General features: G+C 38.3%; 2 protein-coding genes and 1 pseudogene across 2 annotated transcripts; all 3 read right to left on the minus strand.

Annotated features, from left to right (window-relative positions):
- Window positions 1-2,177: 2,177 nt before the first annotated feature.
- On the minus strand, window positions 2,178-4,888 carry LOC117632630 (G-type lectin S-receptor-like serine/threonine-protein kinase RLK1). The gene has a single exon (XM_034366173.1). It carries the CDS (start codon window positions 4,857-4,859, stop codon window positions 2,409-2,411), a length of 2,451 nt encoding a protein of 816 aa, XP_034222064.1. The 5' UTR covers window positions 4,860-4,888; the 3' UTR covers window positions 2,178-2,408.
- Window positions 4,889-7,293: 2,405 nt separating this feature from the next.
- On the minus strand, window positions 7,294-10,032 carry LOC117629666 (G-type lectin S-receptor-like serine/threonine-protein kinase RLK1). Its single transcript, XM_034362233.1, has one exon. The coding sequence runs from the start codon at window positions 9,965-9,967 to the stop codon at window positions 7,508-7,510; it is 2,460 nt and encodes an 819-aa protein (XP_034218124.1). The 5' UTR covers window positions 9,968-10,032; the 3' UTR covers window positions 7,294-7,507.
- A 3,654-nt stretch (window positions 10,033-13,686) lies between these two features.
- The window catches only part of LOC117633145, a 2,636-nt pseudogene continuing 199 nt past the window's right edge, over window positions 13,687-16,123 (minus strand).

The raw sequence follows: 16,123 nt of genomic DNA on the forward strand, positions 1-16,123 counted from the left end.
CGCCTTGACTCATACTGATCCTAGTTCATGGCACAAAAAGAAGAAGGAATTGAAGCAATTTGGATCAGCCACAAAAAAGACGACCCAAACTGCCACCTGCTCCAGCGGCAGATCGCGCACCTCCAGCCCAGTTACAGCTGGACAGCCCAAGTAAAAAGCCTGCTCCACGCAGGAGCCCAATTCAAAGAAGGAAGCCCAGTTGCAGTTGGATGGCCCAACGGTTAATCCACATCTCCTACATGCCGCCACACGCCACGCAGAAGCTGGGGGGCATTTGTGGGAACCTAATTAAATCAAACCCTAGGTCAAATAATTCCTACCATTTGGGGATTATTTGACCAAATTGGGAATTAATCAACCTAATTGGGAGTTACTCAATTTAATTGGGAATTATCCAATTAAATTGAACGTTACCTAATTAGGTTGAGATTTGATTTGGTGAATTACCACGATCCCCAATTAAATGAGGAGTTGCCTAAATTGAATCAGGATTGATTTGATACCTACCACAATTAGGGATTTGATTTACCCTAATTAATCAAATCCCTAATTAATCAAATCAATTCCAAAAAGGGGAGGAATAATTCCATTCCATCTACGGAATTATTCCTCTGAAACCCTAGCCTCCGAGACCTCTATAAAAGCATAGCCACACACAAAGGTTGAGGTACGCCTAAATTCCTACTAAAACTCTGCAGAAATTATTTCTCAAAAACCCTAGCCACCCCCTCTCTTTCTCTCTCTCACACAAGGCTCCGGCCACCACACACGGCTTCGGCCACCCGGTTTTCCTTGAATTACCCTACCTAACTTAGGCATCGGAGGGCCTTTGGCCAACACCCCCCGGGTGGGGTCCTTTTACTCCGATCTGTTTTGCAGGGAGAAAGAGAGGCGGAGAAGACGAAGGAATCTTGGGCGAATATTCTCGTGGGGAAATTTGCTCCCACACATACCAAACTATGGTTTTCTGAGGTATCTTGTGACACCATATGGCAAGCAAGAAGTGATCATTGTCAAGTTTTTGAAACCCCAATGCAAAATCATTGGAAGGTGAAAGCCACCAAGCAGACTCTTCACCTGCAGTGAGAGTACTACCCACACTAATGTTACCATTAGTTTGAGCAATGACAGAGAAGGGCAGGAGCAGGAAGAGAAGGAAGAGAAGGAAGAGCAGATGAGGGAGAACAAAAGCCATTGCTTTCATTTGTACTTTGGATCTGTCCACTCACAAATACAAATTTATAGAAGAAACAAAATTATTACAATTGGAGATTTTAGAAAAGTAAGGTCCAAGAAGACTAAGTAAAAGCTTATGCAACATAAAGAAAGCATGGTCATTGTTTTCATAAAGAAAGCAGTGAGGACAAAAAAGACATGACCATTGTTGTCATAGAAAAAAAAAAGCAATGAAATGAAATTATGAGAGAAATATAGCTGCAATTTCATTTGATAAGACTGCAAGTGTCCAATTTCAATTTGAAATTTTCTTATTGGGACCACTACGAAGAAAAAGACTGCATGAATTGACTGGTTGAATTTTGCAGTGGGAATGGGTCAAGAAAGAGACCTATTGACCCAAAAAATCAGAGAGAAATAGAGGAGGTAATGTGGACTAATCTTAAACTATACTGATTAAACTGCAGGTATCTTTCTTGTTCTTTTTCACATCCCCAAATAACAGAGGATTTTTCAGGTAGAGATATCATTAAGGGAATTTTTTTATACAAGCGATATATGACTTTAATCTAATCTAAACTACAGGAAAGGTGATTTGAACTCACGTGCAAAGTAGAGAGTACATCCGCTTTAGCCAACTTGACTAGGCCCATGTCTGCATCATCAAGAGATTTTTGAATGCATCTGCTTGCAGAGCCACAAGTTCTAACCAAAAATATGTGGGAGTTGTGTGCACAACACACAGACTCCATAAACTTAAACGACAAAGTTATCACCTTCATACCAAACTGAGATTTAATTTAGGAAACTGAAAAGAAGGATCTTATAAACAATAATTGCAAGCGGAAACGATATCAGAAGGCTGATTTAATACCTTAAGAGTCCTTGACTTGATGTTAATGGAATTTGTGGCACAGAAGAAAACTAGTGTGAACAAGTACTTACCAATAGAAAGGACCACAATCCACAACCAATAATGGCCTTGGTTTTTCATAAACCAGTAAAAATAAATAGGCCACAAACTTCATACTTAGATTAAGCAAACACATAGTTGCACTACGTTTTCTTAACAGAATTTGTCCTCCCCAACAAGAACATAACTTACACAAAAATTTACGTACATAAAGCCTTTTCTTATCAGTATGGCCAAATTAAAGCGATGCAAAACTACAAATAAGTCCACTAAAAACGATTGATAAACAGAAAATAAGCAACTTAGTACCGAAAATGATTTAAACCTGCGATACAAATGACTCCTTCAAGCATGCTCTGGAAAATGGGGAAGGGCATGCTGGAACTTGTACTTCCACCACTCCTTCAAGCATCTGAACAACCTTCCTCATATTGGGTCTAAGATAAGGGTCTTCTTGAATACACCAAATAGCAACCATCACAAAATTTTCCAGTGTCGTTTTATCACCCAGGGCCTGAACTTCATAATCTACAATAGCATCTAATGCTCCTTCAAGGAAGCAATCATAGACCCAATCCGTTAATATTGCTTTCTCTTCGCAGTTATTTTCCACATCAACGCTTCTCCTACAACAAATTATCTCAAGCAGGACAACACCAAAGCTGTACACATCAACTTTGGTAGTGATTGGCATGTTCCTAAACCACTCAGGTGCAACATACCCTTTTGTTCCTCTAATGGCAGTATGAGTCTTGCTCTGATCCATCATCAAAAGCTTTGCCAATCCAAAGTCAGAGATTCGAGCAGTGTAATAATCGTCAAGCAGTATGTTCTGAGGCTTTATATCACAATGGATAATTTGAGTACTGCACTCTTCATGCAAGTACAGAAGTCCTCTGGCAACTCCATAAGCAATTTCAATTCGTTGTCTCCAACTCGGTTTGATATCAGTAAAAAGGTAGCTTGCTAATGTGCCATTGCTCAACAATTCATACACTAGCAACCGCTGTTGCCCCTCATCACAATATCCGAAAAGGCGAACCAGATTCTTGTGATGTGTCTGACCAATTACATTCAGTTCTGTTTTGAATTCCTTTTCAATTTCTTGCATCACATAGTTTAGCTTCTTCACTGCCACTTGGACACCAGAACCAATTTGTAGTACCCCTTTGTAAACAGTTCCAAAAGCACCTTTGCCTAATTCTTCCTTGAAACCATTTGTAGCTTCTTGAAGCTGTTCATAACTAAAAGAACGCAAATTCGAGTCCAAAACAATTTCGGCAGACCTTACATGTTTCTTCCTGAAAATCAATACAAATCCCAGACAAAGAGCAGCACCTAAGATAAAATTAACAAAGATAGAGGTACCCAAAAGTACTGATTCCGCACGTATCACAGTGGTCTGGCTCTTCTTCTTCTTATCATCTGGACATGGATGTTGAGGAGCTGGTATTCGTAGAGTTGAATTGTCCTTTCTGACTTTGATGAAGGCTTGTGAATTAAGACTTGTATCCACTCTCCCATTTGAGAGAGGTAACTTCTTTTTCCAGCAGGTTTCAGACCGGAAAATAGCAACAGCACACGAACAATCTTGAAAGCAAGATTCATTGCACTTCTCTGCAGTAAAAGGTTTTAACTGCACATAATCTGAGATTGGCCAATCTGTATTTGTTAGCACCTCAACATCATATAAATCTTTTGTGCCACTAATCTCATCTTCTTCACAGCCTTGTATGAAATCCGGTTTGCATCCCCGATATGGATCATTTGGATCAAGTAAAGAGAACCCTTTTGGGCATCCACAGGTTGGCCTCTTATCTTTGAGAGTGCAGATACTGTTGTACCCACAAACACCAACACCTGAATCTTCTCTATTTCTTTGGCAAATATCATCTGGCTCTGACCACCGAAGAGTCCAGCTCACATTTCCAGTGAAATTCTTGGGGTGATAATATTGAGCAAAAATCCCATCAAAGTTGAGAGTCGCTCTAATATAGTTGTCCATTGCTGAGACTGCCTCTCCCACTTCAAGATTGTACTTTCCACCATTCTCTCTCACAACATACAAGTAGCCTGAGACATTGAAAACCAATTCTTTACCTTCACTACCTGCCACAGTCCCTGAGGTCGTGTCGGTTGCATAGTAAGGTGCATTGGCAAAGTTTGTTGGCAAGTTTATGGTGCTGATTACAAGGTTCCCATCATCTTGCAGAAGCAGCTGGAACCGTCCTTTCGAATAGTTAGTCTCCGATTGTCGAGACGAAAGCTTCCTACTTCTTTCAAATGTCTGTCCAGGCAACATGGTATCAGTGGGATTGTTGAAGGTCTCCCATAAGCTTTCTGAATTTCTATCTTGAAGAACAAAGTTGCCTGTATCATTTATGACCCCATTGGCAACAACACCAACACTGATTTCAGATTTCCATAGCTCGTCACCCTGAGGATTTTTAAGCACTAGACCGCTGTTGGCAGTCAAGTTCACAGTTGACCCCTTGGGTGCAACTGCAGCCTCATTGTCCCGATTTGCATTCCAAACTATGGTTCTGTCTGGTATTTTGGCATACCATATTGAGAGCAGGAAAAGATCATTGCTTCCAAGTGGAAAAAATCCAAAGGCAAAATCACCAGATGGAGAAAGCCATGGTGAGGAGTTAGCTGCAGTTGCAGTTAGGAAATCCCCCACTGCTATGCCACCATTAGTTTGAGCAAACACAGAAACTGGTAGCAGAAACAGAGAGGAAAACAGAAGCAGCCGTACAGTAAAAGCCATTGCTAATTTTCTAGCACCAATTAGGTTAGGCATACTACAATATCCTAGCTAGCTATATTTCATAATGAAGAATGGGACCGTGGACCTTGTTTCCTTGAAATTTCTTGCTATAAATGCGTGTGCCACATCTTAATGAAGCATGAGACGCGCTCATTTCTAATTTGTGTATACTAGTCTATATTAACCATCCACTACGGCACGAACTTAAGGCCATCTTCAGTCATAAGGCTAAATGTAGTCTGGAACTAAAAATTTAGTCCTCCAAAATATTAATTTTTTAAAGAATAGTGCAGGGCTATATTTTTTAAAGACCCTCGTTGCCGGTCACGCACAAAAATATCGAAGTGTATCTGTCTGCATCGTAGTTTTTTGTTTAATATTGTCAAATGACGCATTTTCTCCTTCTAACAGCTTAGTTTGAAAGGCAAATATGTCATTCAACCGCAAAAATGTCTCACAAAATATTCTCTTGTTATTTTATTCTCAAAATTTGTGTTCATGAACCGTTTTACAATTCTACTAATTATGTTCATATGTACACTTGGTATGATGTTAGGATGGCCTTTCCGTTAGTTATATATATATACACACACACACACACATAGAGCTTCAGTTGAAGATTCCTCAAATAATTATTTGAGAGACACATTTGTAGAACACACCATATATTATATTTCAATGATCTAAAATCATCTAGTTTTTAGATATCCCCTCAAATATCATCTCCGGAAAAACAAAAATTATATTTTCTACTACCATTCTGTAAATTTTGCTTCTTGTCATTGTTGTTGTACCTTTATGAATATTTCTCTGTTCTGGTGGTAGAAAACATCTACCTCTACTTCTTGTCTTTGTTGTAAATTTTTCCTCTTTCCACCCTTTTAGCTAAACTATGGAAAGTTGTATAGGGAAAAAAAAAAAAAAAAGGACGGATACAGCTGGAAATGAGTAATAAAAGGGGTGCTGTCAAATCTGAGCTTTACGGGTAGGAGTAAGACAGAATTGGAAAAAGATGGAAGAAAGACCCCATCAACTGAAGCCGACCGAAGACTACAAAGTCTTCAAGTGGATGGACTTTGAATGCGAGATATCAAAAACTAACAGGATTTTCCCTTTCTTTGGTCCTCAAAAATATCATTTCTACTATCCAATGCAAGATGTGTTCTTTCTCCTATAAACCTGTGCAGGCTAACTTGACTGTTGCTCACAACTGGATCATACCTCTTACTATTGATAGTTAGATGTTGTCCCTTGGTTGGGTTGTTCTTCCTTCCTTTCTGAGTTTTTTGCTCAGTTTGTTGTTTCTTTGTTCCCATGAATCTCCTCGTGGTTGTTTTTATTAGGCTTTTGCATCATTTTTTTGTTATATATTATTCACTAACCCAAAAAAAAAAAAAAAAAAAAGTCAAAAATATCTTATGCGTCCATGTCTGTATCTTCAGGTAATCTCCAACTGTGGGCTATATCCTAAATATAGCCCTAAAATAATACAAAACTCACATGGGCTAAACAAAATTTTGGCCAACTTTGAAGGGACACCTTTGGCCCTTTAGCCATTCAACTGGGCCACATGTCGCCTATCTTTGGCCTAGTCCAAATTTTTTGTGAGCCTTATGCATGTACTTTGAAATGTTTTCCATTCATGTTGTTTAAGAAAGAAAGTATAAAAAAAATATTGGTTATGACCGTTGCAGGTCATACCATTGAAAACCAATCCTCTTTTTTTTTTAAATGTGATCACCTTTTTAAATGTCAATTCATGTAATTAAGAAAAAATTATAAAAAATTATTGGTTATGGCCGTTGGAGGTCAAATCATTGAAACCCATCCTTTTTTTCTTTTTCTTTTTTAATTTACATATGGTCACCTTTTTAAATGTTTTCAAGTGTTGTTTAAAAAAAATTATAATTAAATTAAACAATATATAGTTGTAGAATATATGAGCATTGTATCATAGTTTTTCTCAAAATAATAAAATATGAATGAACCTAAAATATAGCCCTGCATGGCTGGATATGGAAAAATTTAGCCATGCACTATTCTTTGAAAAATTAATACTTTAGAGGGCTAAATTTTCAATGGACTACATTTAGCTCTATGACTGGAGATGGCCTCATGGTCATATGTTCTTTGCCCCAGCTTACCTCCAACTAAAGTTTCTAGTCTCTGATCTATTATGGTCATGCCCATCAAGTAATCTAAGTTGGGCACGACAAAGAACACGACCCGCTAACACAAATTTGCCACCCTAGCTCCAAGGACAAGACAAAGAACACGACCCACTGACACGAATTTTCCACCCTTACAAGCCAAAAGATGTAATAAATATGAACGTTGCTATTTACGTAATTCTAATTTGATTATTTGAAGTTGAAGCCAACTGCTAATGAAATCTATCACACAATGTTTCTTTAAAAAAAATTTATCATTTCCATTACATAAATAGAGCATTCTTTCTTATTATCGCCAGTATACTATGGCCAAATAAAATTGATACATATATCTAAGAAGCGATCACAATGCAGAACTACAAACTAGTGTGATCACAGAATCAAATCCAAAAAAAAGAACATTGACAAGCAGGAAATAAGCTAGTACTGGCAGTAAAACCTTAGCTGCAATGCAATGCAATACAAACAAAGCTGGTTTCAGCCTGTTCTGGTGGTATATGGGGATGGACATGGAGGAACATGCACTTCCACCACGCCTTCAAGCATCTGCACAACTTTCCTCATAGTTGGTCTAAGAGACGGGTCATCTTGAATACACCAAATAGCAATCATCACAAGCTTTTCCGGCTTCATTCTATCATCTAAGGCCTGAACTTCATTATCTAGAACTAGAACAGCATCTAACATTCCTCCGCGGTAGCAATCATAGACCCAATCCGTTAAAATTGCTCTCTCCTCACGGCTATTGTCCACATCAACGCTTCTCCTACAGCAAATGATCTCAAGCAGCACAACACCAAAGCTATACACATCAACTTTGGCAGTGATTGGCATGTTCCTGAACCACTCAGGGGCAACATACCCTTTTGTTCCTCTAATGGCAGTATGTGTGTGGCTCTGATTCATCATCAAAAGCTTTGCCAATCCAAAATCAGAGATCCGAGCAGTGTAATAATCGTCAAGCAGTATGTTCTGAGGCTTTATATCACAATGGATGACTTGGGTGCTGCACTCTTCATGCAAGTACAAAAGTCCCTTGGCAACTCCACAAGCAATTTCAATTCGCTGCGTCCAACTGGGTTTTGTATCAGCAAAAAGGAAGCTTGCTAACGTGCCATTGCTTAAGAACTCGTATACTAGCAATCGATGTTGCCCTTCGTCACAATACCCAACCAGGCAAACTAGATTCTTGTGATGTGTCTTACCAATTACGCTCAGTTCTGTCTTGAATTCCTTCTCACCATCTTGTATCACACAGTTTAGCTTCTTCACTGCCACTTGGACACCAGAACCAATTTTTATTGTCCCTTTGTAAACAACTCCAAACGCACCCCTTCCTAATTCTTCTTTGAATCCATTTGTAGCTTCTTGAAGCTCTCGGTAACTAAAAGAACACAAATTTGAGTCCAACATATTTTTGATAGACCTTACTTGTTTCTTCCGGAAAATGAAGAAAAATCCCAGACAAACAGCAGCACTAAACATAAAACTAACAAAGATAGAGGTAGCCAGAATTACGGATTCCACGGGTATCAAAGTGTTACTGCACTTCTTCTTCTTATCATCTGGATTTGGCATTGGAGAAAATTGTAGAGTTGTGTTATCCTTTCTGACTTTGAAGAAAGCCTCTGAATTAAGACTGACATCCACTCTCCCATTTGAGAGAGGTAACTTCTTTTTCCAACAGGTTTCATCCCTGAAAACAGCAACAGAACACAAACAATCTTGAAAACAAGATTCATTGCACTTCTCTGCAGTAAAAGGATATAACCGCACATAATCTGAGGTTGGCCAAACTGTATTTGTTAGCACCTCAACATCATATAAATCGTTTGTGCGACTAAGCTCATCTTCTTCACAGCCTTGTATGAAATCCGGTTTGCATCCCCGATATGGATCATTTGGATCAAGTAAAGAGAACCCTTTTGGGCATCCACAGGTTGGCCTCTTATCTTTGAGAGTGCAGATACTGTTGTACCCACAAACACCAACACCTGAATCTTCTCTATTTCTTTGGCAAATATCATCTGGCTCTGACCACCGAAGAGTCCAGCTCACATTTCCAGTGAAATTCTTGGGGTGATAATATTGAGCAAAAATCCCATCAAAGTTGAGAGTTGCTCTAATATAGTTGTCCCTTGCTGAGACTACCTCTCCCACTGCAAGATTGTACTTTCCACCATTCTCTCTCAGAACATACAAGTAGCCTGAGACATTGAAAACCAATTCTTTACCTTCACTACCTGCCACAGTCCCTGAGGTAGTGTCGGTTGCATAGTAAGGTTCATTGGCAAAGTTTGTGGGCAAGTTTATGGTGCTGAGCACAAGGTTCCCATCTTCTTGCAGAAGCAGCTGGAACCGTCCTTTCGAATAGTTAGTCTCCGATTGTCGAGACGAAAGCTTCCCACTTCTTTCCAATGTCTGTCCAGGCAACATGGTATCAGTGGGATTGTTGAAGGTCTCCCATAAGCTTTCTGAATTTCTATCTTGAAGAACGAAGTTGCCTGTGTCATTCATGACCCCATTGGCAACAACACCAACACTGGTTTCAGATTTCCATAGCTCTTCACCCTGAGGACTTCTAAGCACTAGACCGCTGTTGGCAGTCAAGTTCACAGTTGACCCCTTGGGTGCAACTGCAGCCTCATTATCCCGATCTGCATTCCAAACTATGGTTCTGTCTGGTATTTTGGCATACCATATTGAGAGCAGGAAAAGATCATTGCTTCCAAGTGGAAAAAATCCAAAGGCAAAATCACCAGATGGAGAAAGCCATGGTGAGGAGTTAGCTGCAGTTGCAGTTAGGAAATCCCCCACTGCTATGCCACCATTAGTTTGAGCAAACACAGAAACTGGTAGCAGAAACAGAGAGGAAAACAGAAGCAGCCGTATAGTAAAAGCCATTGCTAATTTTCTAGCACCAATGTTGTTAGGCATACTACAATATCCTAGCTAGCTATATTTCATAATGAAGAATGGGACCGTGGACCTTGTTTCCTTGAAATTTCTTGCTATAAATGCGTGTGCCACATCTTAATGAAGCATGAGACGCGCTCATTTCTAATTTGTATATACTAGTCTATATTAACCATCCACTACGGTACGAACTTAAGGCCATCTTCAGTCATAAGGCTAAATGTAGTCCGGAATTAAAAATTTAGTCCTCCAAAATATTAATTTTTTAAAGAATAGTGCAGGGCTATATTTTTTAAAGACCCTCGCTGCCGGTCACGCACAAAAATATCTAAGTGTATCTGTCTGCATCGTAGTTTTTTGTTTAATATTGTCAAATGACGCATTTTCTCCTTCTAACAGCTTAGTTTGAAAGGCAAATATGTCATTCAACCGCAAAAATGTCTCACAAAATATTCTCTTGTTATTTTATTCTCAAAATTTGTGTTCATGAACCGTTTTACAATTCTACTAATTGTGTTCACAGTACACTTGGTATGATGTTAGGTTGGCCTTTCCGTTAGTTTTATATATATATATATATATATATATATATATATATATATACACACACACACATAGAGCTTCAGTTGAGGATTCCTCAAATAATTATTTGAGAGACACCTTTGTAGAACACACCACATAGGGGAATGCTAGCAACCTTTTCTCTAACCTTCTCCTTTGGACCTTCTCTCTTTTCCTCATGACATGTGTCATTCTTATTACACTTAAAACAATGTCATTAATGCATTATACAAGCTAACTTTTGCTTCCCAAGTTTACCTTATTCAATTAATTAATTTTTTTAAAACAACTCTCTTACCATCTTAATAAAAAGTTTTTTTTATTTTTATTGATAACGTAAGTTATTTTTTTGAAAGAAAATGTCCGCTTTCCTCTCTTTTTTAACACAAAAGAAATTTCTATTTTCTATTTTATATATAAAAAAGACGTCATTCACATTTGTAAGCACCCAATGGTACAGAGTTTACAAACTAACACTTTTTTTTTTATAAAGGAAATTGCTTGATTGCTTTTTTTTTTTATACTACTAAATAAACCAAAATATCCCCTAAAAACGTAGGCTTGAGATAAAATATATAGAAGGAAAATCATCAAAATCGAATTCAATATGAAAATAAATAAATAAATTACAGTTTAGATTAACAAAAGAAAAACAAAAGAGTGGTTTGCATCTATATTATACAAACGGCTATAATATGTTGTTCTACTCTATTTTTAATGGTCATGAAGACAAACAATTATAACAACCCAAGGCAAAAGGCTTAGAGGAGAGCCAAAACGTGTACAAAAAAAAATAAAAAATAGCAAACCCAAAAATAACTGATTTTTTTTTATTTTTTAAACTTTTTATTAAGATGGTAAGAAAGTTGTCAAAAAAAAAAAATTTAGATCAATTGAATAGGATAAACTTGGAAAGGAAAAATTAGCTTGTATAATGCATCAATTGAAGCCGACTGAAGACTACAAAGTCTTCAAGTGGATGAGACTTTGAATGCGAGATATTAAAAACTAACAGGATTTTCAAGGATACTTGATCTTCCCTTTCTTTGGTCCTCAAAAATATCATGTCTACTATCCAATGCAAGATGTGTTCTTTCTCCTATAAGCCTGTGCAGGCTAACTTGACTGTTGCTCACAACTGGATCATACCTCTTACTAGTGATAGTTAGGTGTTGTCCCTTGGTTGGGTTGTTCTTCCTTCCTTTCTGAGTTTTTTGCTCAGTTTGTTGTTTCTTTGTTCCCATGAATCTCCTCCTCGTTGTTTTTATTAGGCTTTTGCCTTATTTTTTGTTATATATTATTCACTAACCCAAAAAAAAAAAAAAAAAAAAGTTAAAAATATCTTCTTCGTCCATGTCTGTATATTCAGGCAATCTCCAACTGTGGGCTATATCCTAAATATAGCCCTAAAATAATGCAAAACTCATCTTCAGTCATAGGCTAAACAAAATTTTGGCCAAATTTGGAAGGACACCTTTGGCCCTTTAGCCCTTCAACTAGGCCACATGTAGCCTAGTTTTGGCCTAGTCCAAATTTTTTGTGAGCCCCATGCATGTGCTTTTAAATGTTTTCAATTCATGTTGTTTAAGAAAAAAAAAAGTATAAAAAAGTATTGGTTATGACCGTTGCAGGTCAGACCATTGAAACCCAATCCTCTTTTTTTTTTTTCCTTTTTTTTATTAAAAATGTGATCACCTTTTTAAATGTCAATTCATGTAATTAAGAAAAAAATATAAAAAATTATTAGTCATGGCCGTTGGAGATCAAACCATTGAAATCCATCCTTTTTTTCTTTTTCTTTTTTAATTTATATGTGGTCACCTTTTTAAATGTTTTCAAGTGTTGTTTAAAAAAAATTATAATTAAATTAAACAATATATAGTTGTAGAATATATGAGCATTGTATCATAGTTTTTCTCAAAATAATAAAATATGAATGAACCTAAAATATAGTCTTGCATGGTTGGATATGGAAAAATTTAGTCATGCACTATTCTTTGAAAAATTAATATTTTAGAGGGCTAAATTTTTAACCATAGACTACATTTAGTTCTATGACTGGAGATGGCTTCATGGTCATATGTTCTTTGACCCAGCTTACCTCTAACTAAAGTTTCTAGTCTCTGATCTATTATGGTCATGCCCATCAAGTAATCTAAGTTGGGCACGACAAAGAACACGACCCGCTAACACAAATTTGCCGGCCTAGCTCCAAGGAACACGACAAAGAACACGACCCGCTAACACAAATTTGCCGGCCTAGCTCCAAAGAACACGACCCGCTAACACAAATTTGCCGGCCTAGCTCCAAAGAACACGACAAAGAACACGACCCGCTAACACATATTTGCCGCCCTAGCTCCAAGGAACACGACAAAGAACACGACCCGCTAACACAAGTATGAATATGCATGAAACAGAGAAATTAGGAATTTTAAATCCACAAATTACCAGATTGCGGGGTCAATAATGGATCAATAGCTTGGACGTGTCCAACCCTGCCACAAGTTCACAACCCGATCCATTCAAACATTTTTCATTATCTACCCAATAAGCACAACAAAACAAACGATAACGATGACAATGATATCGAACATTTCAAAAATAAACAAATCGAAATTTGGAGATCGAAAGGAGCCGTAACTCGTAAGGAATACAAATCTCAAATTTACAAGGTTTCAAAAGAGAGAGAGAGAGAGAGAGAGAGAGAGAGAGAGAGAGAGAGAAAGAGAGAGAAAGAGACCGGGGGTGTTGTGATGAAGGGTAATCAACGGTGGAGATCGGTGGCGAACGGCGGTGATAGGAGGGGGAAGGGCCAGTGGAGAGAGGTGAGAGGATAAAAGTGCACAGAGAGCGTCAGAAGCACACATCGGACAAATGAGGGGGATGAGGGCGATATCAAAGGTAATTTCGGAATATGTTCAAAGATGTGAGGGGTTTTTCGTCTAGCTAAGAAATTCACTTCCAACGTGAAAACAGTAACGGTAAAACAGTTATAAAGAAACTATCAATGCATGGGCCAAGATAAAGGGGATTTGCGGATGACCTAGGGTTGAATGGGAAAGTACAGAGTGAGGCCAAATCGAGGCCAAATCGAGAAATTATAGAATAATACGGTAGTATTAATTGTCATATTGTGATCGATAATAATTATAATAGGACATGTGAAAAACCAGGAATTCGAATTGAATGATCATGTATGTAAATGTTCTATTAATATTTACATACAAGAAAAATAAATTGTTCATAGTAAGTGTGGTGGATTTCATAATAATGTCTTGTGTAATGGTTTGTAAATTTTTGTTACCTTGGCTTGTAGCCATGGAGGAATTGCGTGATTCAATGTATTATCTAATTGGCAGAATTTAAGTGCACGTAAGAAAACAGAGAGTGAATGAGTCTAACATTTCTTGATAACCTAATTTGACTGCATCTAGATAAGATTGAAATCAGTCATTACTCCTAATCTTTGTTCTGATTCCTAATATTTCTTGATACATAAAATCCCGCTTAATTATGTGTAGCACCAAACAAATCATTGAAATAAGTGATTTTTCTCTCCGATGTAATGTTATCAACTTTGGCAGTGATTGGCATGTTCCTCAGGGGCAACATACCCTTTTGTTCCTCTAATGGCAGTATGTGTGTGGCTCTGATTCATCATCAAAAGCTTTGCCAATCCAAAATCAGAGATCCGAGCAGTGTAATAATCGTCAAGCAGTATGTTCTGAGGCTTTATATCACAATGGATGACTTGGGTGCTGCACTCTTCATGCAAGTACAAAAGTCCCTTGGCAACTCCACAAGCAATTTCAATTCGCTGCGTCCAACTGGGTTTTGTATCAGCAAAAAGGAAGCTTGCTAACGTGCCATTGCTTAAGAACTCGTATACTAGCAATCGATGTTCCCCTTCGTCACAATACCCAACCAGGCAAACTAGATTCTTGTGATGTGTCTTACCAATTACGCTCAGTTCTGTCTTGAATTCCTTCTCACCATCTTGTATCACACAGTTTAGCTTCTTCACTGCCACTTGGACACCAGAACCAATTTTTATTGTCCCTTTGTAAACAACTCCAAACGCACCCCTTCCTAATTCTTCTGTGAATCCATTTGTAGCTTCTTGAAGCTCTCGGTAACTAAAAGAACACAAACTTGAGTCCAACATATTTTTGATAGACCTTACTTGTTTCTTCCGGAAAACGAAGAAAAATCCCAGACAAACAGCAGCACTAAACATAAAACTAACAAAGATAGAGGTAGCCAGAATTACGGATTCCACGGGTATCAAAGTGTTACTGCTCTTCTTCTTCTTATCATCTGGATTTGGCATTGGAGAAAATTGTAGAGTTGTGTTATCCCTTCTGACTTTGAAGAAAGCCTTTGAATTAAGACTGACATCCACTCTCCCATTTGAGAGAGGTAATTTCTTTTTCCCGCAGGTTTCATTCCTGAAAACAGCAACAGCACACAAACAATCTTGAAAGCAAGATTCATTGCACTTTTCTGCAGTAAAAGGTCTGAACTCCGCATAATCTGAGATTGGCCAATCAGTATTTATTAGCACCTCAACATCATATAAATCTTTTGTGCGACTAAGCTCATCTTCTTCACAGCCTTGTATGAAATCCGGTTTGCATCCCCCGTACGGATAATTTGGATCAAGTAAAGAGAACCCTTTTGGGCATTTACAGGTTGGCCTCTTATCTTCTTTGAGAGTGCAGATACTGTTGTACCCACAAATACCAACACCCAAGGTTTCAGGTTGACTTCGGCAAATATCATCTGGCTCTGACCACAGAAGATTCCAGCTTACATTTCCAGTGGAATCCTTTGGGTGATAATATTGAGCAAAAATCCCATCAAAGTTGAGAGTTGCTCTAAGATAGTTGTCCCTTGCTGAGACTGCGTCTCCCACTGCAACATTGGTCTTTCCACCATTCTCACTCAGAACATACAAGTAGCCTGAGACATTGAAAACCAGTTCTTTACCTTCACTACCTGCCACAGTCCCTGAGGTAGTGTGGGTTGCATAGTAAGGTTCATTTGCAAAGTTTGTTGGCAAGTTTATGGTGCTGATTACAAGGTTCCCATCTTCTTGCAGAAGCAGCTGGAACCTTCCTTTCGAATAGTTAGTCTCCGATTGTCGAGACAAAAGCTTCCCACCTCTTTCAAATGTCTGTCCAGGCAAAATAGTATCAGTGTGATTGTTGAATGTCTCCCATAAGCTTTCTGAATTACTATCTTGAAGAACAAAGTTGCCTGTATCATTCATGACCCCATTGGCAACACCAACACTGGTTTCAGATTTCCATAGCCCTTCACCCCGGGGACTTTTAAGCACTAGACCGCTGTTGGCAGTCAAGTTCACAGTTGACCCCTTCGGTGCAACTGCAGCCTCATTATCCCGATTGGCATACCAAACTATGGTTCTGTCGGGTATTTTGGCATACCATATTGAAAGCAAGAAGAGATCATTGTTTCCAAGTGGCCAAAATCCAAAGGCAAAATCACCAGATGGAGAAATCCATGATGAGGAGGAGTTTCCTTCTGCAGTTGTAGTAAGAGAAGCACCGACTGCGATGCTTCCATTAGTTTGAGCAAACACAGAAACTG

This window comes from Prunus dulcis, chromosome 6 (assembly GCF_902201215.1).
Source record: "Prunus dulcis chromosome 6, ALMONDv2, whole genome shotgun sequence".
Classification (NCBI taxonomy): Eukaryota; Viridiplantae; Streptophyta; class Magnoliopsida; order Rosales; family Rosaceae; genus Prunus; species Prunus dulcis.